This window comes from Vicugna pacos, chromosome 3 (assembly GCF_048564905.1).
Source record: "Vicugna pacos chromosome 3, VicPac4, whole genome shotgun sequence".
NCBI lineage: Eukaryota > Metazoa > Chordata > Mammalia > Artiodactyla > Camelidae > Vicugna > Vicugna pacos.
Genome location: NC_132989.1, coordinates 31,254,855 through 31,281,095, shown reverse-complemented (window position 1 = coordinate 31,281,095; position 26,241 = coordinate 31,254,855). Strand labels below are relative to the sequence as shown.

The 26,241-nt window shown below is 35.4% G+C and overlaps 1 protein-coding gene across 1 annotated transcript in view; it reads left to right on the top strand.

Annotated features, from left to right (window-relative positions):
- The window catches only part of SLC27A6 (solute carrier family 27 member 6), a 51,936-nt gene extending 28,744 nt beyond the window's left edge, over window positions 1-23,192 (top strand). Inside the window, exons 5-10 of the mRNA XM_031673105.2 lie at window positions 7,354-7,548; window positions 13,600-13,690; window positions 16,492-16,690; window positions 17,747-17,844; window positions 19,006-19,136; window positions 22,624-23,192. Of these exons, the coding sequence (XP_031528965.1) occupies window positions 7,354-7,548; window positions 13,600-13,690; window positions 16,492-16,690; window positions 17,747-17,844; window positions 19,006-19,136; window positions 22,624-22,800 (891 nt within the window). The 3' untranslated portion in view covers window positions 22,801-23,192. The remainder of the gene's footprint in view (window positions 1-7,353; window positions 7,549-13,599; window positions 13,691-16,491; window positions 16,691-17,746; window positions 17,845-19,005; window positions 19,137-22,623) is intronic.
- Window positions 23,193-26,241: the final 3,049 nt, after the last annotated feature.

Genomic DNA, 26,241 nt, shown 5'->3' with positions numbered 1-26,241 from the left:
GATAAAACAAGTCCTTTCTGTGTACTGTGAAATGGCTTACGCTGTGTGTGTGCAGGTGGACACGCAGGTTTTGATTGCTTCGCGTTACTGAAAGCGTGCTTGGCGACATGCAACAGGAGCTTCTGAGGGTTTGCAAGCTGATTTTCTCCCTCCCCACCTTCCTTCCTGATTAAAATGAGATAATACTGCAATGTGGACATAGGGGCAAGAGCATATTCACTCCGTTGCTTCTCCTGATTTGACTGAAAATATGTTTTTGGTTCCTGTCCCGCACTCCGGATTTCTCGGTCTCTCTCTGCCTTGGTTTTGGTTGTTTACTCGCATGTGTCTCTTTCTGTGTATCTCAGTGCCATGGTCTCTGCAGCTGGGTGTCCATGTTTATGTGTCTCCATGTGTGTCTGTGTTCAGTTTATCACTTCCTTCCTTCCTTCCTTTCCTTCTTTCTTTCTTTCTGCCTTTCTTTCTTTCTGTGTGTGTGTGTGTGTGTCTGCGGGGAGTGGGTGGAGAGAATCTCTGTGCCTGCATCTTAGTCTCTGTATCTCACTCTCAGTGTGTGATGTGGATCTCTGTCTCTGTGAATGGGTCTCACTTTGCATCCTTATGTTAAGTGTGTGTGAGTGTCAGCATCTCTGAGTAACTCCGTGTTTCTCTCACATGGGGGTCCTTCTCAGCTGCTGCGTATGTCACTCTGTTTGTGTGTATCTGTTTCACTCTGTCCGTTTCTCTGTTTCACTCCTGTTCTCTCTCACTTCCTTTCACTTTCACTCTTTCCTGCTGTCTGACTCTCCATCTCTTTGTCTCTCTCTGTTCCTTAGTCTCTGCCACTCTGTGTGTTTCTCTGTGTGTTATATACTCATTCATTCATTTACTTGTACCTGTATTTATGCCTACTCTCCTCATTCCATTCCCAACACAGCTTAGATGTCCAATGACATATAGGTAGTGACCTCAAAAGTCAGAAAGAATGAAAAGAAATAAGAATTTGTTATGAAGAATTTTTGAGGGGACTTACAGACCAAGAGGAGATTTTAAAGTAGATGGGCATTAGAGAGATTTTGTTGTATTTGAATGAAACACTGCTTGACTCACATCCTCAAAATGGACGTACGTGTAACTAGTAACCTCAGACCCTACTCCCAATTCTCATTTTTTCCAGGGTTACTTGTTAAGGCTCCTTTTGCCGATCGTGATGATCTTTTCTTCCTCATGTTTGTCTTTCTGCTGATCCTCCTTTTCTGGTACTCTGACCATAAGCTGGTTCCCCCCTCATGTCACCTTTCATCTGGACCACTTCAGCTGCTGTCCTTGACTCCTGCCGGTCTCCCCGTCTGCCGTGCCGGTTGGTGCCAGGTTAATATTGTCAATTCTTTGGGCTCTGCCTGATGCCCTCCCTTGGCTTCCATTCTTTCAGGGTCACCAAAAGAGCTTCACATCAATAGCTGGGTAGCCTTTTTACAAAGATTCATCTGACCAGTATTTTGCCCACCTACCAATGTGGTCAATGTGCAGAAGCAGCTCTTCACCTGCTTTATAAGTAAAACCAAATCCCAGTTATATCCTGTGAAATAAAGCCCTTCTTAAGAAAGAAACATAAAATGACCTTACATGAGAATCTGAATGAGGAAATTTAATGAACCAGTATTTGTAGCACTGGTGTGTTCTCCAGCTAACCAGGTGGTGCATAATGTGTGTTAATGTGAAGAAGCTGTTGCCTTTTAGACTTTATTTGTAATTTAGGGCAGAGATCAGCAAGCATTTTCTGTAAAGCACCACTTTAGTACCTATCAGGCTTTGTGGATCATACTGTCTCTGTCACAGCTACTTAATTCTGCCACTGTATTGCAAAAGCGACGATAAACAATTCATTTAAGTGGGTTGACAGTGTTCTAATAAAGCTTTATTTACAAAAACAGAAACTAGGCTGGATTTGTACCCTGCGGGCTATAGTTTACTAATCCTTGATTAAACCTTATGATAATATCTTACTGTGTATTTTATATATATATTAGGTAAAATTTCCATTCCTGTGCAAACTAGTTTTTAAAACTTTTAATTAGCTAATTAATTAATTTTCTCTCTGTCTCTTTCCCCATATATGTATATGCATATGTATGTGTGTGTATGCCAAAACTAACTTTTGATTATCTTTTGACTTTGTTGCAAAACTTTATATAATTTTTATATTAATATTATAGAAAGAAGTAATATGATTTTCATATGTATACATTTCCATGGGCATAATTTTAATCATAGATTATATCTCAGTAAACTGTAAAATATCCCTTTATATCCCTAATGTCAATTGTATCATTCGTATTTTATTCTTTTAGGAGTGCTTGTGTTTGGATTCTCAGTTATCTTTTAAAGGAAGATTTTAGAGAATTGTTTAAAAGTAATTTGTGTACATGTGCTTACTGAATTAGCTTAAAGATGTTTGTAAAATTTTAGGACCTTCTATTTGTAAGTCTTTGAATAAGTACAGATGAATAAATTTAAAATTAAGCTTTCGGGAAGGGCGTAGCTCAGTGGCAGAGTGCATGCCTTGCATGCACGAGGTCCTGGGTTCGATCTCCAGTCCCTCCATTAAAAAGTAAATAAATAAGTAAACAAACCTAATTATCTCCCCCCAACAAATAAGTAAATAAATAAAATTAAGCTTTCATGACGTCTAAATTAGCCATAAATGAGACAAATTATTATATGAAATTTTAAAAGTTATGCCTTTCTCACAGAGTTAATTCTAGAGGAATATAGTAGTTAAATGTAAAGAAAAAACAATAAAATAATCTATCAGTTTTTTTGGCTGTGGGATGCAAAAGGAGATTTTTAGTCATAGGTATAAATGTTAAGAAGAGAAAGGAATAATATAGCTAATTATAAAAATAAACACACTGAATAAAAATACTAAAAACAAAAATCAATTAAAACAAATACTATTAAAACAGTGTTAACTTATTGATACGTCATATTACAAGCATTCAACTTGCCTAAAATCAAAGAAAAACAAAGTAAATACATAAAAATACATTTCTTATCAAATTAGTAAAGTTTTAAATTAAACAAAATTCTTTAGTTCTAGTGTATTGAGGAGAGATATGATGTAAATAGGATGCCCTTTGTATACGACAATTTGGTAACAAAGTCCTAAAAATATTTACAACTGTTAGCTTCTTCCAGGAACACATGCTAATGTGATGCAAAGATTTATAGACAAGATATTCACTTAGTATTACTTATAAAGGTAAATATTTGAAAATAATGTGGCTATCTAAAAATAGATACTGGTAAATAGTGTTATAATGATCTGATAATTATAAAAATAGGTAAATTCGTGTTTTTGAAATATAGGATCTAAGAGCCTAGAACAGTGTTTATAAAATAAAATACCTAGCTCTACATAGAGTGATTATTACTATCCTTGTGTGTATGAATATATAAATATTAATGTTGATGTAGCAGGATGACAGATTATTTTTCTTTCTTTCTTTCTTTCTTTTTTTTTTTTTTTTTTGTATTTTCCTAAGTTTCTATGATGTGGGTGCATTCCAACATCAGAAGAAATACGCATTCTCTTTTCCCCCACATGCTGAATAATGAATCAGCTGATCTTTCCTCATACTCTCAAAGCATGATCTTTTGGGTTATTTTTTTTTTTAAGAAGAGGAAAACAGAATAAAGATACCTTGAGAGTTATATAAATGGATTTGATGTTTCTAGGTAAAAGCCCCATCCTAGTTGTGATCATTTTATCTTCTATACTAGCTGAGTCATTTTTGGATGAATATTTATTCTTATGTAGTAAGCTTTTATAGCTATAGCCCACACAGGTTAAAGCCTCTGGAATTTGATTTGTAAACCACCGTCTTGGTTTTCCAGAGTATGCCAACACATTTTATAAATAATGATACTTGCTAAAACTCATCTCTGACCTGAGAAGTATCCAAGAGTCACGCCATATAAAAGACTGTTCTCTGTTCAAGCAGAGTAAACCCTAAGATTTGTAGTGCTGTTGTTTTACATAGGGAAATGGCAGTGGAAAATCTAGGAGCCAGTTGCATGCCAGACAGGCAGTACTGGACATGCTCATAGGAGATGGGAACCCGGACAGAACTGCTCAGGGTTATATTTAGTGGTAGAAAAGAATCCTTTGTCTTGGAAGGAGCTGCTCTGGTTGAGTAAGTTTTTTCTTCCTTCTGTGAGATATTTACCTTGAACCCCATTGCTGTGGGCCTAAGGCAGACAGCAAGTCAGAGTGTTAATTCCGATGTATCCACAGTCTTGACTGTCTCTTATTTTATTTTTTAATTTCATTTTTATTTTATTGACTTAGTACCTTTATAGTTAAAAAAAAAATCAAATAGTGCTCTCAAAATAAACATTACCCCCCCCACACACCTCTATCAATACTTGGTCTCTAGGGATCAGCATCTTTAATTATTTTAAGATATTTCAGGTTATTATTTACTTACATACTTCTCATTAAAATACGTATGTTAGTGTTTCTTGATTTTTCAGTTTTCACTGTCATCCACCTGGCTTCCTACTCACATATTCACATATATTTATTTCTTGTTTCCTCTGCGGCACAAGTATAATTATGATCATTTAGAAGTATGTTGATAATCAATTTTTCAATTATCAAAATTATAGCATATACATTTTATTCATAGCTGACACAGAATGTATTCAAAATATAATAGCTGTGTTTAACATTTTATTCATGGTAACAATTGGCTTTTTAAAATTTTGCTTTCTAAATGCCTGTGACAAATTCACCTCAAACACTCTATCATAGCTGAAATTTCTCAGTATGACTTACCAGTACTTCAAGTGTTTTTAATCAATTTTAATTATTTAGAAAAAATATTCCTCCTGGATATCATCCAGAATCAGTCATTGTCCTACCAAAGGTGAACAATATTCTCACTTCTTCCTCCATAGATTACTTTGGCTCTGAGGTCTCACCATTTAGTATTCAGACTTTCCTTTAACTCTGCTATTTTCAGTAGATTCTTCAACCCGAAATGGTGTCTGGTTGGACTTCCCCAGAGAGTGAGTCTCCAGTATTTGGCCAGTGTGTTGAGAAGGCAGAAACCCCCACATGCATTGTGTTTATTAGGGGTGCCACTGCTTCTTAAACCAATTTCCAACCAAGCCTTCTGCCTTCCTCATTCTTTTCATGCTTCCTTGATACTCTCAGGAGCAGATGTTGTGCTCCCAACTGCAGGCTTAATGTTCGGGATTATCCACTCTGCTTAGTCACATGCCTCTTTGTCTAGACGCTGTTCGGGTTCCAAAATCACCTTTCATTCCCATTCTTTTTGTTTTTGCGAGTTAATAGATTAAAATCTTTCCTTTAAGACTGAGATGGAGTAGAGATCAAGAATGTGGGTATTGGATTGTTTCTAATTGTTAATGTCAGGGGCAATGATTTCTCTATTGTAATTGCTGATTTATTGTTATTTCTTGTTATTTTGTATTACTTTTGTAAGGATGGAAGTACTTCAGAGGGAATCATGGTTTACCATGACTGAGCTGATAATACAGTCTTACTCTAATTTTTATTGAAGTATAATGACATAAAATACTTTATTAGTTTCAGGTGTACAACATAGTGATTCAATATTGGTATATATTACTAATTAATCACCAAAATAAGTCTAATTAATACCCATCACCATACATAGCTGCAAATTTTCTTTGATGTCTTGTGATGAGAATTTTTAAGATTTACAGTTGACCCTTGAAGAACACAAGTTTGAACTGCTTAGATCCACTTATACACAGATTTTTTTTTTAATAATGAATATCACAGTACTACATGATCTGTACTTCTTTGAATCGCAGATGTGGAACTTGGTATACTGAGGGTCAACTGTAAGTTATAGACAGATTTTCTGCTGTGTGGAGGGTCCTTGCCCCTGATTCCTATGGTTATTCGAGGGCCAACTCTACTCTCTTAGCAACTTTCAAATATGCAGTACAACATTGTTGATCATAGTCACCACGCTGTATGTTATATCCTCATGACTTATTTTGTAACTGGGAGTTTGTACCTCGTGACTCTTTTCACCCATTTTTGGCTATTCCCCACCCTGTCCCTGGTAACCACCAATTTGTTCGGTGTTCAGGGTTGGGGTTTTTCTTGTTGTTGGTTTTTTTTTCAGATGCCACATATAAGTGAGATCATATAGTATTGTCTTTTTCTGACTTATTTCACTTAGCAAAATGCCCTTAGGGTCTAAGCATGGTGTCACTAAAGGCAAGATTTCATTCTTTTTATGGATGAATAATATTCCATTATGTATATATACTACCTTTTCTTTATTCATTCATCTATTGATGGACATTTATGTTGCTTCCATATCTAGGCTACTGTAAATAATGCTGCAGTGAAAAATGGGGTGTGTTTATCTTTTAGAATTAGTGTTTCTGTTTTCTTCAGATAACTATCCAGGAGTAGAATTACTGGATCATGTAATAGTTCTAGTTTTAGTTTCTTGAGGAGCCTCTATACTGTTTTCCATGGTGGCTGCACCAATTTACATTCCCACCAGCAGTGCACAAGGGTTCCATTTTCTCCACATCCTCACTAGCACTTGTTATTTCTTGTCTTTTTGATAATAGCCATTCTGACAGGTGTGAGGTTCTACTTTTTCATTAGAATATAATTCATGTTAATTAACATCATGCTTATCAAATACAGAATAAAACATAGTTCTATTTTGTCCTTTAATTCTAAAAGATGAGAATATTGTACATTCAAAAATAATAGTAACAAATAGTTGTAACATTTGCAAGCCCAATGTTATGGTGAGTAGATGACCTCAGTTTTTGTTTCCCATGTGCTCAGCAATGGGCTTAACAGTATACTGCAGTGTACAAGTGAGATAGGGATGGTCATCAGTTTTTGCAGATGAGTAAACTGAGAATCAGAATGGTATTCAGAGTATTTATTCAGCCTCTGGGTCAAAATTATATGTGTAATAAAGGATGGAGCTGAGACCACAAACTCAAGTGCATTGTTAAATTTTTTAAAGGAATGCTTTTTTCCCCAAAATATATTCTCTTCCTTATGTGATCTTTACCAAAATAAGGCTTCAGTAAGTCATCTGGAATTTAGGAAGATATTTTGCCAGATACAGGAAAATAAAAGCTTTATTACTCTGGTCCAGTGTTAGTTTCATGAGCTTTAGACACAGTTCTGCAGCTGACTTACATATTTTTTTTATTTCCTGTCCATTATTGCACATATGCAACTTACTTCTGGATATTTGCCGTATATGTAATAGTAATGAAAAAAATTGGCAACTAGAATTAATAAAATACAAGTAAAATCTTTTCTTCTAACAGAGAGAAGGAGAAAAGGATCACCGGGTGCGTTTGGCAATTGGAAATGGCATACGGAGTGATGTATGGAGAGAATTTTTAGACCGATTTGGAAATATTAAGATGTGTGAGCTTTATGGAGCTACTGAAGGAAACATTTATTTCATGAATCACACCGGGAAAATTGGAGCTGTCGGGAGAACGAATTTCCTTTACAAAGTATGTACAATATTTTCTTTACGAAAATATAGAGATCAGCTAACCTCTCCTCTAGACTTTGTGCTTGTAAATTATGGTGAATGTTATCACTTCTTCAAATTGAGAACTTTTATAAATAACACAGTGGCCTCTGGGTGAACTGTGGTGCCAAAGAGTGTGAAAACCTCAAGTATCTCCCATGTTTTCCTTCTGTAAAATGGGAATAATGATACCTAATTCTTTTGTTCAGTTTTCAAATTTAAGTAGACAATGTATAAACAGCAAGTGCAGGTCCTGGTGTGTATTAATTTGACTCTTTCCATTTTCCTTGAGTATTTTCAATCCGCTACTTTACTTACCTTTCATTTTTATACCACTAAAATTATGTGTAGGCTTCTAACATACGGTTCCTTTAAAAACTATGTCTAGATAATCACTAAAATTTTAAAAGCATCCAAAAAAAATCACCTTCTTAGTAGCAAAAGATAGCTGATTTCTCAATAGCAGCCGTGAAACACAGCAGATAGTGGACAGATATCTTCAACTGGCTTGGTGAAAATAATCATCAAAATAGAATTTATACTCAAAAATAATTTTTTTTAAAGAGTAAAAGTGAAAGTAAAGAACACAGTCTCAACATTTGTATAGTAAAATTTATATAATAATTTCAAAGGAACATAAGCAAACAAATCCAGGCTCACAGCAGGGTATTTTATTATAGCTCTTTCAGTATTTGGTAGAATAAGCAAAGTAAATTTTTTTCAATGATATAGCCTATTTGAATAATACAGTAAAGAAACTATTTGAACTAATGAACATATGTAGGACACTGCATTTAAAACCTGCAGACTATCCAGTTTTTCAGGCATTTATGAAACATTCCCGAGGATTACAGGGCCACTTAGGGAATTCCAGCAAATTTCAAAGGACTGGATATACACGGGCACTGTTCTTTGACAGCTGTTTAATTAAGATAGAAACAAATGCTCTAAATGACAGCTAGATTATATCCTATATATCTGGAAATAAAACATCTCTAAATTTCCATGAGCCAGTGGAAAAAATCATAATAAAAATAGGAAAATAATTTGAGCTGTATCGTAATGAAAATGTTACATTTCAAAACTTGTGGACTCGGATAAGAATAGCTGAAAATTAGTGAGCTAAATCTCCATTTCTATTAGTTAATTTAAAAAATGAAAGTAAACTCAAAGAAAATAAAAGGAAGGAAAGAATAAGGAGCATAAGTTAAAGGAAGAGAATAGAAACACTTAGCGAGGAGTACCAAAGTAGATAAAAATTTCATTCTTAAAAAGTAAAGAAATAGACACAAAGCTGGTATAAATAGCTATACTGTTTGAAAGTAAAGAAGGTGCAAACTCCTTTTATAATACATTCTTTGGGATTTTGATGTTCTTGTTAACATCTCAGAAATGCATCCACATTCTGAACAAAACTGATTTGAGGAAAGTCGGTGCTGGTATTACTGAATTTTACATTCTTTACAGTTAATTTTCTCAACGCCTTGCACTGGTGCCATGAAAAAATTTGGTATTCAGGTTAAAGCCTGTGGGTGAAGCTGAGTCATTCCAAAGTAACCCTGCAATAAGAGTACAATGAAGATTTCTATTTTATATTACTGGCTTGACTTCCTTATAATTTTCTAAAGACTTCAATTCTCTGTTAGACTCTGATTAATTAATGTCCATAATGCAAGAAGTCATGATTGTCTCCAATTTATTTGGAAAACTTCTGGTTTTCAGCTCATTTTGGATTTTTTTCAGCTTGGAAATGAAAAAAAGAAACTCAGTATATGAATTCTAGTCTTTTATTGTTTAATTTGCATATTATTTCATTACATAGAAGGTAATCAGAAAAAGTTGGACCAATAAATGTTTCACAGGTATGTGGGGAGATTTGATAAATTGTTAAATAAAAAATTTAAACCCATTGTAGGCTCAACACTTACCATCTCAGGGAGAAATCAGCCCCTGAACGGGGACAGGATGTTAGAAGGGAAAGAAAAAGATGAGGCAGCAACAGAGAGTTCCTGTGACTTAAATGTCCTCCTTGTGTGCTATGCTTACTATTCAAATGCATGAAACTGAAGGGACGTATGTCCCAAAGATGCCCCCAAAGCAAACAGTATAACACATTTGGTGACAATGCATTTGAGAGACAAATTTAGGTAAAAGTTGTGGACTGTCTTCTTTTTTTCTACGTCCGGAAATAGTAATTGGCAAGGAACAAAAATGAAATCCATGGAGGAAATAAAACTTGAAAAAAAGGGAGAAATGAATCTAAATAAAAAGCAGCTAAAAAAAAAATGTGGATGTAAATCAAAATAATAAGTCCCCAAAAATGGCCGGGAAATGTTTAGAAAAATAATTTGTCATAGGTTCAAAATATTGCAATAATATTCTTTTTAAAAGTAAGAGCTTAAAGGAAAGAAAAGTGCAAGGAAAACATAGAACAACAAAAGGGAAGTAGGCATACTCAACCCAAAGAAAAAAATAAAAGGGAAAAATGAAAATGTTACTGAGACAGAAACCACGATGAAGGAATTAAAACTAAGCAAGACTGTAATCATTGATGGGATTAAGGGCTCCCACAAACATAATGTAAAGAATAAGCAAATAATAATGTAAAATAACTTTGAAAGATAAATTTCCAAAACAGACAGTGATCTGATATGTGCCTAATTCATGGTCCTGCAGAAAAAAAAAAAAAACAAATCAAAGAGAAAAAAAATTATTGGAAACTTAATGGAAGAGAACTTCCTGAAAATAAAGACTTGAATCTTCAACAAAAGGGTACATTGTGTTCCAGGAGGGTCGGGTGGGAAATAAGGAACAGATGATCAGCAGAAAATATATTCTGGTGAAATTACTGAACGTAAACTAAAGAGTCAGAAGGATACATTAAAGCAGAAAAAGCATAGGATGTGCAAAGTGTGGAGTGAACTTGGGAAGTGTCTCAGGCGTCTCTCAAAACAAACTCAATACACTCAAGGCCAAAAAAAAAAGGGAAAGTAATGTTTTCATCTAAGAATTTTAGTTCTGACAAAGTTGTTCTTCAAATATAAAGGCAATAAGTAGTTGTTCTCAAACTTTAAAGAAATCAGAGAATATAATTCCCACGTATTTACAGGAATGTAATATTTCTTTATATTTACTGACTGAAATTTTCTGGTTGACCTGAAGATAAAGCAGAATGTTAAAGAATCACCTTTGTTAAAATGTTTGATTCCATCAACTATAGAGGATTGAACGACTCTGAAGTATGTTTATTGATGGGATGGAAGTATACATCCTGACAATATAAAAATAATTATAACTAACAAAAATGGGGATTGGGTGGAGGGGTGGAGTATAAGTGCTAATTCTGTCATCTTTCATGGTAGTAAAACCATAGATACAAAGTAAAGTATGGGGCTTAATAAAAAGGCTCCTTTTCTTCACATTTTTATGGACTTCTTTGTCGTTAAGTAGGCATCTTTTAGGGACGAGGAAATTTAGCCAGCTGTGAGGCTAGGAAACACTCCACACAGGACTACCCTCGCTCTGACATCACTCACAGTGTGGGAGTCCCCAGGACCACCTTCAGGTTTGATACTCACTAGGACTCACAAAACGCACTGAGAGCTGTTGTATTTGTGTTCATTACATCTAAAGGATACAGATTAAAATCAGCCGAGGGAAGAAGCAATAGGGTAGAATCCAGGATGGGACCGAATGCAAGTCTCCTAGTTATCCTCACCTGTGGAATCAGGGCGGCACCCTTCTCCCAGAGCTGATGTGTGGCCATGCACATGGAGTAGCGCGGCTCGGGAAGCCCGCCTCGCCTTGGTGTCCGGAGTCTTTCGGGGGCTCAATCACTTAAATCTTGTTGGCTGCCTCTGTGGCTGACTTCCATCTCCAGCCTCTCAGGAGGTCAAGCTGAGTGACTGCAGTCCCAGCTCTGCCCCTCCTTGACTTTTTTGACTCTGACAAGTCACTCTCTTCGGGATTCAAAGTCTTCTCCTGTATTAATGGAGGAAATGATTTTTGTGTTCCCTTTCCAACGTCTAAATTTACAAATCTGAATGTGCAGAGGCATACAGGTCCGTGTGGCAGCACCGTGGGCCAGTGGGCACGGTCTGGGGGTCCGCCTGCCTAGACTGTTGTGAGCGGGGCCCCCTGCCGCTGTGCTGTGAGCGTGTGTACGTGTTCCTCTGCCTCCATCCGTGCCTGTATGTGTACATAGACATTTAGGGGATATTAGAAGTGTGGCATCTATGCTTTTATCTGTGTTACCCTAACACAGCCATTTTTGTAACCTTGTGGGACCTCTTGAAGGCAGGGAAAGAATAAAAATCCCTCTGGCTGAGACTCAATGCTCTGATCCAGGCTGCTTCTAGAAGATGGCAGAGATAGATTTAAATTTCATTTGATTATAAAATTGCCCAATTGCTGACCATGAAGTTCCCTATATCCGACAACAGGCACACTGAACAGAGTGATTTGGTGTGGGATGAATCTCACCCATGCCGATGGTTGCTGAATTAATCTAAAGGAAATAAAATAAAACCTGATGTTACCAGTTGCTGGGCAAATATTTCAAAATATAAAGCATGTTAACACAGGAGAGAGAAGAGTAGGTAATGAATGGGGCTCTGTTCTTGTTTGGCTAAAATGATAAATGCAGTTCTGGAACTCCTGGAATCTTTCTTCTTACCAGTCAGTCATTAGGCAAGTGGCCAACATCCTGTTATCCTAGTTACAGACAAAGACCAACAAGATGCAAGCTCGCATCTTAATAAAGAATTTTTATATCTAGAAGAGCAGTATATTTTGTTTTGCTACTTCTTTCATTGACCTTCATCTTAAATTAGGATAATATTAATTTCTGCCTCATAAGGTGTTTGGGTGATTAAACTAAAAGCTCTTAGAGTGTCTGACACACAGGAAGTGCCCGATCAATATGGTTGCTCTAAGTTATATTTTAATTCAAACAAGGAATTATGATTGTAGTTGCACATTGATTTTACTGAGATTAAAAACCAGAAATGTTTTTGTTTCGTGTTTGATAATAAATAATACTGCTACATTTATCTCATTAGTCTCATTCATCTTTTCTCATTTATTTGTTCTGTTTGTTCATTTCTCTCCTCTTCCTTATCTTCCTCTTCTTTCTCTCTCTTTCTTGCATTTGTCCTTACTCACTGTTTTTTCTCACTTCATTTTATTACCTCCATTTTAGTTTACTAGGTTCTTGTTCAGCTTAATAAGATTGTTTGCTTAATTGATCAAGAATTTCCTTATGTGTGAATTGACGGGGTTGGATTGAACCAATCTGCAGTTCTCTCCCCGGGTCAGATGTTAGTGGATCTATGAATCTGAATGACGTGGTAATATAGACATTACCAGAGCAGGGGAGCTAGAAAGCTCAGGGGACAAGGAGAGATGTTCAGTTAGCTTGTTTGCCTCTGTGATGAGGATGCTCCAACAAATTTGCCATCTCACACCACTATAGGGTGCAGGAGTACTGAGGGTCAGTGTAGGGACATTAAGGTGGAAGACCTAGGGAACAGGTCTAAGTAAGGTGTCAAAAATAAGTGCTTGTAAGGCGTCTAACCAATCCCTTTTCAAGGAATGGCAGGTTAAAATAGACAGCAAAATCCCTGCAGTCACATAGTTTATATTTTAGTTCTATTAAAACTTTCCATTTCAAGAGATGTTTTGAAAGACTGCAAAATAATGAAGGTAAGAAAGTGGTGCTCTTACCTACAGTTAGTAGAGTATGTTATTGAGTCCAGGGATTGCTTCCTGGGACTCACTCAAGATTAAAATTAGTAAGACAGCACGCAACATAAAAGAGATAAAAGTAAATGCAGTATGTGAGCACTGTTTACTAACACCTTCAATTTTGATTGTCAAATATTTATCTTTTCATCAGTCAAACTTACTTGTTTTAATAAATCTGCATTCTAATTCTGTATTTCACGTCACTGAGCATTAAGCCTACTGCCAGTAGATGTCACTGCACAGATAAATAAGTAAATCTTATTTTCCTTTGATTTTGTTTTTGCAGCTATTTTTCACTTTTGACTTGATAAAGTATGATTTTCAGAAAGATGAACCGATTAGAAATGAACAGGGCTGGTGCAGTCATGTGAAAAAAGGTAAGATTCTTATATTTGAAGATGCCTCCTCGGGCAGTTTCTCCATTTCTACCTACGTACTGAATTTAGAAAAGAAAGAATGGTTATTTCTAATATGTAATGCAACTTATTTGGAATTTTAATTCAAGTAGAATGGTTTAATTATTAGATGTTAGAGGCCCCCAAGTGGGTCGCTCAGATGGTAACTACTAAAATTTAAAAATGATTGCTGTTGGGTTTTTGGTTTTCTTGATCCACCACTTCTAGTTTGTAACAGTGGCAGATGTCTGGTGTCCTCTATCACCAAAACTCAATATAAAAATGAACAGCAATTTATGGTTCTATGTATAGTGAAAAGTGAGGCAGACTTAAATTTAAATCTGGGCTCTCACATGTAGAAGCTTTCCGGCTTTGGGTAGGTCACCTCAACCTGTGTGAGTCTCACTTTCTTCACATGTAAAGTAGAGGTGATGATGTGTATTTCGTGAGGTTGGTGTTGACAGTTAAATGAGATGATGTATGCAGAGCCCTGTGGAGGGCCTGGCCCCTGGCTTATTCCTTCCCCTTCTCTTCTTCCTCCCACTCTGCCTCCTCCTCCTCCAAGCTAGATTTTCTTATGGTTTGGGGTTAGAAATGTTTATAAAAGCAAGTGCCCCAATTAACGTGCTGCTGCATAGAACCAATCTAGAAAATTCAGTGCAAAGCGGTGCACTTAGAATTCTTTTGAGATCCAGTCTGAAAAAAATCAGGCCAGAATTACTTTGTATTTGCCTCAGAATGTATTTAAACTACATTTCAGAGATGACTTCAAAGATGGAAATAAAGGTCACAAACCCGTTTTCTCTTCTTTTTCTTCCCTAGAAGCTGAAGGATTGCTGGGGGTCAGGGGAGCCTTAGCGACTGAAAAACACATTTCCCTGTCCTCTGAATTGCAAGCCTAAGAGCATTTATCAAATATCTTTCCCTAATTCAACTCTATAGACAGTGTCCAAGAGAAAGGCCATTTCTAAGGAGATTGCAAAGAGCTTTATTTAATCACTTCTTTGTGTGTTTTATTTATTACAATTATAGTAATATCTGATATTGGAACTTGAATCCCAGAATTGCTTATGCAACCTCAGGGTTTCTTTAAAAGCAGATTATCCTCAAATATCTCTTTTACTATATTGCATTCCTGTTATAGATTGCTGTTTTGTTTTGTTTTTTTTTCCATTAAAGCATTGTGCCTTGCATAAATTATGCCTTGAAGGGAATGATAAGAATAACACTCAGGCCTTTTTAAGCATTTGCCATAATTAATTTGTCAGGGAAGAAACCATCTCCTGTGTCCTGAAGAAGAAAACAAAGAACATAAGTTTTAAGAGAAGAATAAGAAGTTTGGGAAATTCTGAAATGTACCTAGGGAATGTAGACTGATGGGATATGCAGTGGAGGAGAGACTTTGGAGTCAGATGGACCTGGTTTAAAAAAAAAAATCCACATTCAACACTGGGCAGTTGTGTAATATTTGGCAAGTTACTTTTTTGTTCCTCAGTTTCTTCACCCATAAAGTGAAGATAACATGAGGGCCTGTGTTACAGGCTTTGTGATGAGGATCAGATGGAACACATATGGAAAGTGCTCAGAATAGTGACTGGTACCCAGAAAGTGCTCAATAAGTAGCAGTGGCAGTGACCGTAATGATGATGATGGTAATGATGGTGTCGGTGGTGACAGTGACAGTGAGGGACCTCTACAGAAGCAGGGCAGGCTAGTTTTGGCCAATGACATGTGTGCCCTTGGAAGCCAGAATGTCCAGAAGGAGTGGGAGCAACGAGTTGAAAAACAGAATGGTAAAATGGCATACATCACTTCATCGTTCGCTGGAATGCAGCCCCATCTAAATTATCACGGATGTTATCTGTCTTCCAAGTGGACAAAGCCAGTCATCAATGGCCCTGAAATCTTGTGGGGCAGTGCTTGCTGCTCCCCTTTGTCTTCTACTCTTCTCTCAGAATTAGTTTTTTACCTTGCTGATTTCTGGGCAATATCTTGATTAATATGAATAAATCTGATTAAAAATTATTTTAGATAATGTATCTGACTATAACTAAAACTAATAAATTTCATGTCTCATCTGTTGCCCAGTGAGGATTTCCAGACTAACATTCTGGAGGAATAAAACATTTTCTTGAACTTCTAACAGCATGATCATTAATCAGAGATTTAACCTTGTTGCAAAATCACAGACTTGAATTGGAGTTATAGGTCCACTTCCTTCTATCTGTTAGACTTTGGTAACTTACTTCACTCTTCTGGGTCTTGATTCCTTCCCTGTGAAATAGGGATTAGAATGATCAACTTCAAAGAATTTCTGTGAAAAATTAGTAAGATGGCAGTTGCAATTCCCCTGGGGCTTGTTGCAATGTAAGTGCCCAAGAAATAAATATTGCTACTACCATAACCTTATTAAAGCTATTATTATGGTTGTTATTTATGTAATTGCCATTATTATCAGTGTTAGAAGCTACATAATCCAAAAAAAAAAAAAAAGAGTAACCATTACTCCATCCACCCAGGATGTGAAATAAATTCATTATACCTTTCTTTACGTTCAGTTTCCTTTTTGTTAATTTTTCCAGAGTGATCTGTGTTTTGGTATTCCATGACAGGATGTGCTAATGCAGGCACCCAGAATAATTGATATCAAATACAATACAAATAAGTTCCGAAGAAAGTAAGATAGGGTACACTAGTTGTGTTGGTCAGACATAATTTAGGTACCTGCATGGTGTATGTAATAATTTTAATCAGATCCCTGAAAAAATGCCTTTCTCTCACAGGGGAACCTGGTCTTCTTGTTTCTCGAGTGAATGCAAAGAATCCATTCTTTGGTTATGCTGGGAATAAGAAGCAAACAGAAGAGAAATTGCTCCATGATGTGTTCAAGAAGGGAGATGTTTACTTTAACACAGGAGATATAATAGTCCAAGACCACGAGAACTTCCTTTATTTTTGGGACCGTACTGGAGACACTTTCAGGTATGAAGTAGCGTCGGTCCCACTGCTCATCGTGTGATTGTGAACCTTGCTCCGAGCAAGACTCTGTGGAGTCGTTACACACCACAGGCTCTGTAGCTTCAGGGCAGAGACATGTGTTAGCTCAGTCATGTGTCCCCATTGAAAAATTCATTGCCCATCTGTTTCTAGATTGAAACATAAGTTGCATTTTAATGTCATTTTTTAAATAATTATCTTAATGAATCTGGTCCAAATCAGCAAGCTCTTTTTATTAAAATATGTATCAAGTAGACTGATGTGAAATCTAAATGGCTGAGTTAAAACAGAAAACCAGTTTAGTCAACTATGGTTTAATTCTTGACCTAATGACAAAAAATAGTGAAACAGCAGAATTTCCCTTTCTTATATATATTTTTTAAATTCCTTAAGATTATTTTAGACTTACAACATTATTTTGCTTTTCTGGTGAATGACTATAGACAGTGAATCAGGACAGAGAGGAGACAGTCCAAAAATGCTTGAATGAATAAATGAATTGTGCTTCCTACTTCCTCACCGTCTTGTACCATGTTAGGAGCTCACTTTATGTCAGATCATTTTAATTAAGATTAAATATTTATTCACATGCATTGAAAGAGCCAAAGGAGTTAATCCCTAGACGGTACAGGGGGTCAGTATACTGCAAAACAACCATAGTTTTCCTTTCAGACTTTTTTCTCTATCATTAGGTAGGGGATGTTTTGTTCTTAATTGTTACTATATTACAAAATAAAGAGGCATTTATTGTCATTTTATTTTTATGGCATATTTAAAAAACACATTTTACAGTAATCCATTTATACCAATGAGACACAGATAAAGTAATTTTAACTAAAAAGCGGATACCTTTTGTAGACTTATCAACAAAGTTCTTCCTTAGAAATGTCTTTCAGTTTGAAAACTGCCATGATTTTTGTGTACTAAATTCTTGCACAGAACCCAATGCAAAGCATTAAAACTTAAAGCTGGGTACCTCTTTCTTCAAATACAGGTATACTAACTGAAACTTGTTTTTTGCTTTTTGTTTTTTTAATTTAGATGGAAAGGGGAAAATGTTGCAACCACAGAGGTTGCTGATATTATTGGAATGTTGGATTTCATACAGGAAGCGAATGTGTATGGTGTGGCTGTGCCAGGTATGAATATATTTCAGGTTTTACAAGGAGTCTCAGAATAGGTTGTGCCACTTTCCTTAAGTTTTGCAACAGTCTTACTGATTCAGTGTTTCATTTTTTTATATATATATTAAAATAACTCTTAGTTTGGGCTTGGCAAATAATGCCCCAGACCAAGCTAGCAAACTTCAAGATCATACCAGGGGAAACATACCGACTCTGTTTTAATGTATGTGTTTATTCCTAAGCAAATCTTGAAAACTCTGGTCAAGGACTCACTGCTTGAAATAGTTGCAGCTTTTCAGTGGTCTTTTATTTTTCTCTTTATGATTAGAGGCTTATACATGTGACTCAATAGGAATGTGTTCTAATTTAAATATTTAAGAATAGTGACTTGCGATTAAGTTGAATCTTTCTCAGAAATTATTTTAAAGTCTGTTTGGCTTTATTTATCTTTATAAAAAATATGAGGATTATCTCATGATGGGGAGAATGGCAAAGAAAGTGATCAACTTGAAAGCACAGGAAAGCTGTTCCCCTTCGCTGCCTTTTTTTTTTTTTTTAACCAATGACAGTATTTTTCACCTAATGTTTGTAGGTACAGTGGACGCTGGGGGGCAGGAGTGTTTGGATGGGGAGCAGCGGAAGGGGATGTTTACTCTCATGGACAGCCACTGGGTGCTGGAGAAACGCTGCAGGAGCTTCTGATCCCTTGGGGGAAAGGTGGCATGAAAAGCAGTAAGGGATCTGTGGAATTCCTTATGGAAATACCAGTGTCAAGTTTCTGACCTTAAAGATATGCCCTTTATTTTTTGCATTGATGCTCAACATGGACACTTCTCTGAAATACAATGGCCTTTAAATAAATGTTTCCTCTTAGTATCTTAATAGTGATAGGATGCAGATTATGGGTCATTTATGGTGTTTTCTCTTCCATCTGTTTCATTTTTGTAGTGCAGACAACTAAAGGTAGACTCTGCACTTCCCTTTGTCTCCATCATTTCTAGAGAGTCAGTCACATACTCAGGAAAAGACACACTTATTTATGCTACTGTTGCATTGTTATTGCTACAATAGATATAATGTCTGTAATTTGTAACAATTAGCATATAATTGATAGGATTTTTTTTAGAAAATTCACCTATTTGTAAAATTGATTCTATGACAAACTTTTTCTTTCAGGTCATGAAGGAAAAGCAGGAATGGCTTCTATTACTGTAAAACCAAATAAGTCTTTAGACTTGGAAAAAGTTTATGAACAAGTTGTAACATTTTTACCAGCTTATGCCTGTCCAAAATTTTTAAGAATTCAGGTAATTTTACTGTCTGAATGTTAAGAATTCAAGTAGTTTTACTCACTCATAAAATTTAAGACAAGGAATCTAGGAGATGGTTTAATTACAAATAATATTTTACCACGTAGATGATATATGCATTTTATTTATTACAAAATAATATTTTATCACTTAGGTAATATATGCATTTTATTTATATTAAAAAGTGTTAAGAAAAATGAAAAGCCTTGGGATAGTATGTCATGCCATATTTGAAGCCCAATTAAGGAAGAGAGCAGGATGAAATGCTAGGATGACTTCATCATTATCATATTTATAGAATTGGTCTCTTCCTCTGCAGTCAAGACAAATGATGGTTCAAGTGATGGTAGCAAGTTAAGACCAAGTCTTACACATGCTCTCATGTTTTGTGAAGACGTTTGGTGCTAGGTACCTAAAATTAGGTTCCACCAAGCTGACATCAAGGTAACTGCAGGATGTGTGTAGAACCTCTCAGGGCAATTGACTTTAAGTAATCTTGCTTTTAAATTTTTGCCTCATTCTGTCCAGTCTCCCTCTGGGACTTTATATTTTGATTATATTTTTTAAAAATATAAATATATTTTTATTATATTTCTAAACTCATTTGTTTTGAGAGGTGGGTTCTCTTAAAGTCCAGTAAAAAGAAAACAAATTTACTCAGCTACTGAGAAACTTTGCTTGCTCATTTATTCAATCATTTATTCATTTAATATTGTGCCTCAAATATAATTTCCCAAAGCTAATACTCGTCATTTCTTAACATCCAATCACATAGAATTTTTCTGGACGTATTTGTCATGTCAGTGTTAGATTCCCTGGTAGAGCAAGAGCTGACTTCAGTTTCTTTTGAGAAGCATTTGCTGAGCATTCCTCCTGGCCAAGTCGCTGTTTGGCCAATGGCACATACCATCTGAACTGTCAAAAAATCCATATTCCATTTACATAATATTTCAAGAGCTTTTACATACATTGCCTCAGGTTATTTTCATAACAATTCTCTGAAATAAAGGTAAGTAAATATGAAAAAGAAGTAACACATTTTTAATTGAATTTTTGAGATAATTGTAGATTCACCTGCAGCTGTAAGAAACATTGCAGAGAAATCCTGTGTGCCTTTTCTTAGTTTCCTCCAATGGTAACACTTTCAAAATGATTACAACCGTGATATTGACAATGATACAATCCACCTTTCCTCAGTTTTACTTGCACCCATCTGTGTGTATGTGTGTATTAAGTTCTATACACTTTTATTACAGTGTAGCTTCAGGCATCAATGACCATAGTCAAGATATGGACACTCCCAACCCAGTCAGACTCCCTCGTGTTGCCCTTTTAAAACCACACCAAGCTCCGTCTACCCATCCCCATCTTGCCCCAGAAATTACTTATTTTAATGGAGTAAAAAGTTGATAGATCAAATAAGATTTTAAACATTTTAAACATTTTCCCCCAAGGACAACTTAAAATTCACTTTCATTATTAAAATAGAAGAAACAATTTGGCATAGGATTCCTCTATAAGATTAAGTTAGTCTTGTACAAACTTAGAAAATATTTTAGCATCACTAAACACCTGAAGGAACTTGGACCATGAGTGTTACACTTATTACAGTGTTTGCTATAATTAGTACAATGCATGACACTTAGTTGGCAGTAAAAATATTTATTTAACAATGAATTATAATAAAGGATCTGATGTAAGCAATGCTAAAGTATAAGTTACTTCTGATAAAATGAATAAAACAGCTATCTTATTAAAATCTGTTTAGCAAAAATCTAAAAAGGATTTTTTTTGTCAATAAATTTACAAAAATTTTAAAATGTGATATTACTCAGTATGGCTGAGATGAAGTCAAATTGGCCCTTTCATTTTGCTTGTAGAAACACAAGTTATCATCTCTAGAAAACAATTTGGTAACTATGTGAACACAGTCTTAGAATTTACATGTATTTTGATTTAGTAATTTCATTTCCAAAAATTTACCCTTAGGAACTACTTAAAGATGCACAAATGTTATATACAAAGATGGTCTTCAAAGTATTATTTGTAATAGTAAAATTTTTTGATATTCTCTGTAAGTTCAAGAATAAGAATAAGGCTAATTAAATGTTATAATTATGTGAAATCTTATAAAACTATTAAAAAGTACCATTTTGAGGAAAATTACCTAACCTGGAGAAATATACCTGGCATATAATATTCTTTAAGGGCAGAGCACCAAATTATATAAATAGAGTAAACTTCTAATTTTCTGAGAGGAAAGAATATGTGTAGCTACACAGTCATAACTAATGCTGTGTGACCATGTTGGGTAGGGGGTAAGATCAGGGAAGGGGGTTCAGAGAGAAGTTGACTCTTGAATTAGTTCAGAAGGATGCATTAAAATGGCCAAATTAACTCATAGAACCTTATATGGACCCCTACCTGTCATCTGACTCAACACAAGATTGCTTCTTTTTGCCTGAAACTATTATAGAGATACACTCTTACCTCCTTTAAATTCCTTAAAGCAAAGATTCTTAAACTTTCCAGATGCATAGCCTCTTTGGTGTCTTAGTAATTATTTCATAGCACTCTTAGGTCAAAACAAATACCTAAGCATTTGATTATTTAGTAGTTATGGTAAAATAAAGTAATCAGTGTTTAGGTCTAATAAATTAGATGTCATTTGAAAAAATAATGCATATAAAGAAAAATACTTTTATTTCATTTTTAAATAACCATAAACACTAAGGAGATGTAAATTCAGCATTGCACATCTCCTTAAATTTTGCAATTAGATTGTACTGAAGGGGGCCAGACTAACTCTGTATCCCACATTGATTTTGGGTTATACTTGCTTTCTATTGTAGCAACCACTGAAAACCCTGTTTCCCAAAGATATAATGTCATTGAAAAGAATGTATCACAGACTAACACGGAAACTGTGAAGTACCTTGAGATAGTAGCTTCCTAGTGGTAGCCAACAGATGTTACTGGGTTTCCCTTGAAAATTTTAAATACCCCATGGGGACCCTAGAAATTCACTGAGGTACCAAGAGGCACCTCAGTGCGTGCTTTAGGAACCCAAGTTTTCGATCATTCTTTACTCCCCTCTGGTTCTTGTAGTATTCTGTCTCATGGAATAGATTGCTGTCTTTTGTAGCTTTTATCTTCTTGGAGTCTAGTAGCATTCTTTGCACTGAAGATAGGATTGGCATTGAATTGAAGAGATAAGCCTCTATGTTTTCAACATGTTTGTAATCAGTTGTATTCAGTTGTGAACTGAATAATTCTTAGGTTTTGAATGAAGTTCACAGGAAAATCAAGGGAAAGAAATGTTCTAATGGGCATTTTTAAATTTCTAACATTATTAGCAGTGAATATAGAGATGGTCATTGGATATCACACAATTAAACATTATAGCCTATGTTGTTGACTATTTTATTTGTGTATTATAGATAATATTTAATTATCTCCACTAATCCTGGTAATTGCTTTGTAGGAAAAGATGGAAGCCACAGGGACATTCAAACTACTGAAGTTTCAGTTGGTAGAAGAAGGATTTAGTCCAATGAAAGTTTCTGATCCACTTTACTTCATGGATAACGTGAAAAAATCATACATTCCACTGACCAAAGAAATTTATGATCAAATAATGTTAGAGGAGATTAAACTTTAAGGTTTCTTTTTTAATATATATGAAATTTCCATACACTTTCTTAGGAGAGATGAAAGGGAGCACATGTGATTCTTTAATATGAAATCAGGAGGGGGACTGTCGTTAATGAAGCATGTGCAACAATTTTTCTTTAATTAAGTCATAACCAATTTGTTTGAATTGATAACAAATCGTAGTTGATTTTTTTTACTTATTTGGGGATTCGGTACATGAGTAAGTATCTGCCTTAAAGTTTTTAAATATAATGAATAAGTGGCTAACAGTTTAGACTTACTAATAATGTACTTTTTATTATTCAAAGTTTCTAAGTTTAAGTAAAGGGTTAATTGTACTCGAATATTTGATTTTTCTGTGCCCTGTCCTATAACTCAATAAAGGCATCTTCATTGATATGTGTTTTGAAGTTTTATTCTAATGTTTTTAATTTAAACTTTCAGTCGAAGGACGCTAATTGACTAAGTGTATGCACTCCTACCTCCCTTGTCTTAAACTCACATCAGGATGATAGAAGTGGTATCAAAATAGGAGGCAGCAAAGCAGGAAAACTAGTAAGCCCAAAGCTTTTAGGAATTTTGTGAAGATATATAAATGGGATCAAAGTGATGGTGAAATCCAACAGAGCTGCAGAAACCACTAATGATACAGGGAAAGACTAGACCAGAATAGAACCCATGTATTAATACCAAGATCAGAGGCAGGAAGGGCTGGAATGTGAACAGGCTTTTGAGGAGTTACCTGGGAAGTACGGCACAAGGATGGAGTAATGAGCACAGCCATACTCGTCTCAGTCTGGAAGCTCCAGGCTCCAGAGTTTGCCTCAAGCCAAAACCACGTGGATGACTCTCTTAACAAAGTGAGCTCTCATCTGTGGGAGGAGGTGGCGAGGCTGGGCTAAGAAGCAGAGTTGGGCCCAGCATGAAGCTCTCTGCCCTTCGACTAACTCCCTGTACAACCAGCAAGAAAGCTGGCTTTGCCTCGTGTTGCCTCCCCGAGCTGAACAGCTTATTTTGGTTGGAAGAGAAGTTACAGATTGTTTCTTTTTGTCATGGTTAGGAAAACGTATGTTATAAAGTTATAACATTTTTTAAATGTAAAGGCTACCTATAAGTAGCATAAAAATAAAAGGTCAAACTTTGGAAAAAAGAGAAAATAAAATCAATTTTGCAAAAACTCAGAATTTAAAGAGAAATTTTCTAAATGAATAGAGATAGAGAAGTTAAATCTAAGCATAGCCATTCTTCCACCATATAAATGAGAATGGATTGTCTTAATTTTAAAAAGTATAAAATGAATGAGTAAATTAGCATTTAATTTTTAAACTGGTGATCTGTCTCTTCTTTACCTTTCCCATTAAAAACCTGTTTTGACTTCATGTTTGTATTTTTAATTTAGGGTTGCCTTTTAAATGCCATAAAACTGAGTGAACATTTTTCTGCTAATTCATAGCTGTTTAAAAATCTTTGGAGACTAGATCACGATAATCAACTAAGTGTACGTATCTCACCCCGTTGCCCCTACCTTCCTGTCAAATCCATTATAATAAAACACAAAATACTTTGAAGAGAATAATCTACTAAAAGATGGAAGGAAAAAATAAGAATGTGTGTCTTCGGTAGATGAAACACTGTGAGAATTTACTGGAAAATAGCGAACAGATGGAGTCGGATGATCAAAGACACAATAGAAGGAGGGAAAGACAGCCTCTCACTTATGCAGTTGAAAACTGCTTCAAAGGGAAAAGAAACTACAACCACACTGAAGATACGTATAAAAACCAAGATGGGGCTTCTGTGTAACCACCTGGGTAATTAATTATAGAAAATTGCGATCATGGGTTTCTTTGCCTTTCCTTTGCTTCTAGAAAACTTCCAACAGAGAAAAAATAATTTGTGACAAAAAAAAAAAATAGAAAATAAGACTGCATGAATTTCAAAGCTTCTTAAAAGACATTAAGGATTAAAGTTTTTAAAGAGCTAGAAACTAGGCAAAAATGTCTAGAAACTAGGGGAAAATAGTTGTCCACATGTGTAGTATATAAAGAACACTTACAAGTGAAAAAATTGACAGGCAAAATAGTTTTAGTGGGAAAAATGCGAGAACAGGCAATTTAACAATAGAAAAAATTAAAAACCCAATTCAGTCATATAATGCACGGCCCATAAATATGAGATAGATAGATAGATATTTATATATAAAATGGAAGATACTTAGAGTATACACTGTTAAGCAAAATGAAGTCTACAGACTAGAGCCTAGAGATAAAGAGTAAGTCTTGACAGCAGTGAGAGAATAAAACAACGTATTACATTAAACAGGAAACAAACTGAACCCTTTGGGTTATGACTAAATTTTCACTGCAACTGAAAGCCAGAGGAAAACAGAACAATATCTGTAAAATGATAAATAAGCAAACAACTCTAAACCAGAACTCTGTATGCATGAAAAGTACTCTAAGGATGAAGGTGAAAAAAAGGAAGTTTCAGATAAGCTATTATCTGTAAGAATTCACAGGCAGGACTCCTGTACGAGCAGCAGTTCTCAGGTCACGTCTACGGACCCAAGAAAAATAATAGCAAGTAGAAGCGCCTGCCATCAGGAAGGAGTGAGGACGGTCGGAGGTGACGGCTGTGTGGGTAAGTACAGAAGACGGTTATTTCCCTTTGTTTAAAAACGCATATACTGTTGACGGCGAAATAGGTACTATTATTTTGCGGGCTTACACTTACCGTAGGTATAATGCAAATAACAATTATAGCATAGAGAATGTGAAATTCGATGAAAAATAACATATATCTATGAAGCATTCAGGGAAAAAAACCTTAACATTCAGTACAAATTGGGAAACTGCAACTTAAAATAAGGATGAAAGAGTTTTTGCCAATCAGGTTTGATAAAAGGTCGGATCTGTCTAGAGCTAGACGCTTATTAGAAATAGAACTCTTAGCGGCATTGATGGTGGGACTCTAGATGGGTGCAACTTTCTGGAGAACAGCACCTATCAGAGTATAAAATGCAATTTGACCCAGCCATTCTACTTCTAGGAATAAAAAGTTGTTGCTAGTGAGCCAGGATTTATGTTAGATTATATTCTGTTCAGGGCAGCATTAGTAATTGAACATTGAAGACAACCTAAAGTAGAAAAAAGTTAAATAAATACGAGTGGAATCCACATTTCATTATGTTCTGTAGTGATTACAAAGAGTGACTGAAAAGTCAGCGTGACTGACGTGGAATAATGCCTGTGCTGTGTCACCAAGACGAAAGAGGTTACAAAGAATATTTGCCTTTCATTGAAAATACACTGAGGAATAAGTATTTGCAAAGACAGTTTCAAACAGCCTTGATTTCATGAATTAACAATTGTAGGAATGGATGGGTTTTTACTTTTTATCCTGTACCCTTTGTGTCGTTTGAATTGAAAAATTGCTGGAGACTGCTTAT